Below are 3092 nucleotides of genomic sequence, written 5' to 3' on the forward strand. Positions count from 1 at the left end.
CATCCCTCCAGCACTCACAGGAGACATTGAGCCTGATGGTTCTTTCCACGGTGTCCTGACCTCCTGGCAGGTGCACCTGACAGGTGAGGTTGCTGCCATGGTCCTGCAGCCTCGGGGTGAGGGTCAGCACTGAGGAGTGGAGGGTCTGGGGGTCCAGCGAGTCAAGAGCATCCCCCACCCAGGAGAAGGTGAGAGGTCTTCCCCCTTCGCAGGATCCCAGCATACTGCAGGTCAGGTTTGTGGGATAGCCAGACTTCAGGGGCTCCGGAAAGTGGATGTCGGGTTTCTGTGTCAGGGCTGAGGAGGAGAGAGGGAGGTGCTTGGGCCCCAGGGAGGTGGGGACCCAGAGTGTGACCCTGAGAGGGACCAGGGCCTCAGGGCACAAGCTGACCCTGGGCCCCCATACCTCTTCCCACCATCCCAGCCCCAAGACCTGGAACAAGGAATGTTCCAGTGTCCGGTTCCTGTTCTATGAGGGGGGTCTCCACGTCCCAGAGCCCTCTTCTGGGGCCCGTGCCGGACCTGCCACCTGCACCATCAGCTTCTTATCTCTGTAACTATATTCCGCGTTGTCTCTCCCCATTCGGAACTTGTAGACTCCCTGGTCACTCTTCCTGGCCTCTCTGATTCTCAGGGAGCAGTTGTTGTCCCAGGGGCTCCCGATGAGGTGGAATCGGCCCTGGGTCTCTATCTTCACCATTTTCGTTCGGTCATTTGTAGCCACAGGATAATGGCTGTCCCCATTCCGGAACCAGTACATGTAGGGCTTCTCACTGGCATACCACGGTCTCCAGGGGTAGGAGAAGGAGCAGGGCACGTGGACACACAGACCCTCCTGCACCGTCACTGAGTCCTGCACTCGGAGCTCGAACCCTGGATCCTCCTGCAGGGACCCTGGGGGGACACGGAGGCTAAGCTGCGGCTCCAGCCCACTCCCACCTGTGCCCAGCCAGCCCCCCTCCCTTGGCCCACTTACCCCCCCACAGCAGGGGCAGCAGCAGCAGGAGCAGGGGCACCATGTCTGCACCGGCCAGGGCAGGAGCCCGGGTTCGGGTCCCTCTGTCAGGGAAGGAAATGGCCCGAATGGAGGGTGAGGCCAAGGAAGCCCCAACAGGAAGCCGTGTGTGACAGAGCTGTCACCACAGAAGGGGAACTTAGTCAGCACGGGCCATGGGAGGTGAAGTGGGGGCTGAGAAATCATCCCGTCTTGCCTCCCTGCCATTTGCAGATGGTGAGAGGCTTGTCTAGGGGGACAAGGCCCCAGAACTATGGCCCTTTCCCAGGGCAACGTGGTTTTTATTTTTTATTTTTTTATTCAAGATTTTATTTATTTATTTATTAGAGAGCGAGCGAGAGAGAAACAGCATGAGAGAGGAGAGGGTTAGAGGGAGAAGCAGGCTCCCCGCTGAGCAGGGAGCCCGATGCGGGACTCGATCCCAGGACCCTGGGATTATGACCTGAGCCGAAGGCAGTCGCTTAACCAACTGAGCCACCCAGGCGCCCTATTTTTTATTTATTTTTATTTTTTTTGAGAGAGACAGCATGAGCAGGGGGAGGGGCAGAGGGAGAAGGAGAAGCAGACTCCCTGGTGAGTATGGAGCCCGACATGGGGCTCCACACGGGGCTCCATCCCAGGACCCCAAGATCAGACACTTCACTGACTGAGCCACCAGGGCGTCCCTCCTCATGCACCATGTTTGCACAGGGAAGAGAACACCACCTTGCCAGTTTCCTGAGAACAGTGCCTCTGGGCGCTAGAAGAGATCCGGAGCAAATGCATTAGCACATGATGGAGCTCTAAGAAGAGGCTCTGAGGCTGAGGGGCCAGGTGGCAGGGTCTGCCGCTCTGTCAGGAGAGAAGTTATCAGGGACAAATACGTCAAGTAGACATACATGACTTGGTCCACAGTAGTCACAAGAGATGTGGCTCCCATCAGTGACCCTGGGGCCTCCTGACCCCTTGGATTTGGGTCCCCAGTCCCACCACAGTCCTCATCCCAGGCCACCTCAGACTCTGGTCTTGCTGTTGATGCAGAACTGACCTGAGAGCTGGGCATTTGGAATGTGGAAGTTGAGGGCATGGAGTGACTGGGTTGGAACCCAGATGCCTACCTACTTACCACCTCAGCTACCACCTGCTCAACTTTACTAAAATTAGAAATCTCTGTGCCTCAGTTTGCTCATCTACAAAATGGGGACACTACTACAAATGCTGTGTGCATTACATTAAATGAGTTCATGCATGTCAGATACTTAGGACTGTGCCTGGCACTGAGCATTTGTTCATCCAAATGATGTTTCCTGGACACCTCCCATGTGCCAGGCCCTGTTTTAGGGCTGGAGATACAGCAAAGGGTCAGCTCCTAAGAGCTGAGGATGGAAAAGATGAGTCAGAAACTCTAGTTAGAAGACAAACAGTTAATAAATTAAAATGCGCTATCCCTTAGAGAGTGATACATGTTAGGGAAAAAAAACCCAAAACAGAAAAACATAAGAGGAATTTTTGAAGACTGCTGAAATTAAAAAAAAAGACTGTGCCTACGGCAAGCCTCATGGAGAAGTTGACATCTAAGTGAAGACATGGACAAAGTGAGAGATCCTGTGGGCACCCACACAAAAGGAACCCATTGTGAAGGACTAGTGCACTCAGAAGTCCTAAGTGGGAATAGGTGTGTTGGCAGACAGCTGGATAACAGCGTAGCAGAGTGAGCCATGGGGAACGTGGGAGGAGAGGAGGTCTGGGAGGTACCCTAGGTCAGCTTCTGAAGAGCTCTGGAGGCCGCTGAGAGAACTTGACTTGTACTCTGGGTGTATTAGCCAGGGTTCTCCAAACAGAACCCATAGGATCACATTCTATGCATATATAAAGAGATCTATTGTAAGGATTTGGCTCCTGTGATTATGGAGGTTCAGAAGTCCCAAGATGTGGGCGCCTGGGTGGCTCAGTTGGTTAAGCGACTGCCTTCGGCTCAGGTCATGATCCTGGAGTCCCGGGATCGAGTCCCGCATCGGGCTCCCTGCTCGGCAGGGAGTCTGCTTCTCCCTCTGACCCTCCTCCCTCTCATGCTCTCTGTCTCTCATTCTCTCTGTCT

The 3092-nt window shown here is 54.6% G+C and overlaps 1 protein-coding gene across 1 annotated transcript; it reads right to left on the reverse strand.

The window, feature by feature from the left end:
* Nucleotides 1-12: 12 nt before the first annotated feature.
* Nucleotides 13-1191, reverse strand: LOC145718746 (sialic acid-binding Ig-like lectin 14; the record flags this gene model as incomplete). The annotated part of the gene is made up of 3 exons (XM_081810258.1): nt 977-1191; nt 523-894; nt 13-297 (listed from the first exon to the last, which is right to left on the reverse strand). Coding segments are annotated over exons 1-3 (700 nt in total), but the record flags the coding sequence as incomplete, so codon positions are not given.
* Between the last annotated feature and the right edge of the window lie 1901 nt (nt 1192-3092).

This window comes from Leptonychotes weddellii, unplaced genomic scaffold, assembly GCF_054177405.1.
Source record: "Leptonychotes weddellii isolate Sample4059 unplaced genomic scaffold, ASM5417740v2 HiC_scaffold_21102, whole genome shotgun sequence".
Classification (NCBI taxonomy): domain Eukaryota; kingdom Metazoa; phylum Chordata; class Mammalia; order Carnivora; family Phocidae; genus Leptonychotes; species Leptonychotes weddellii.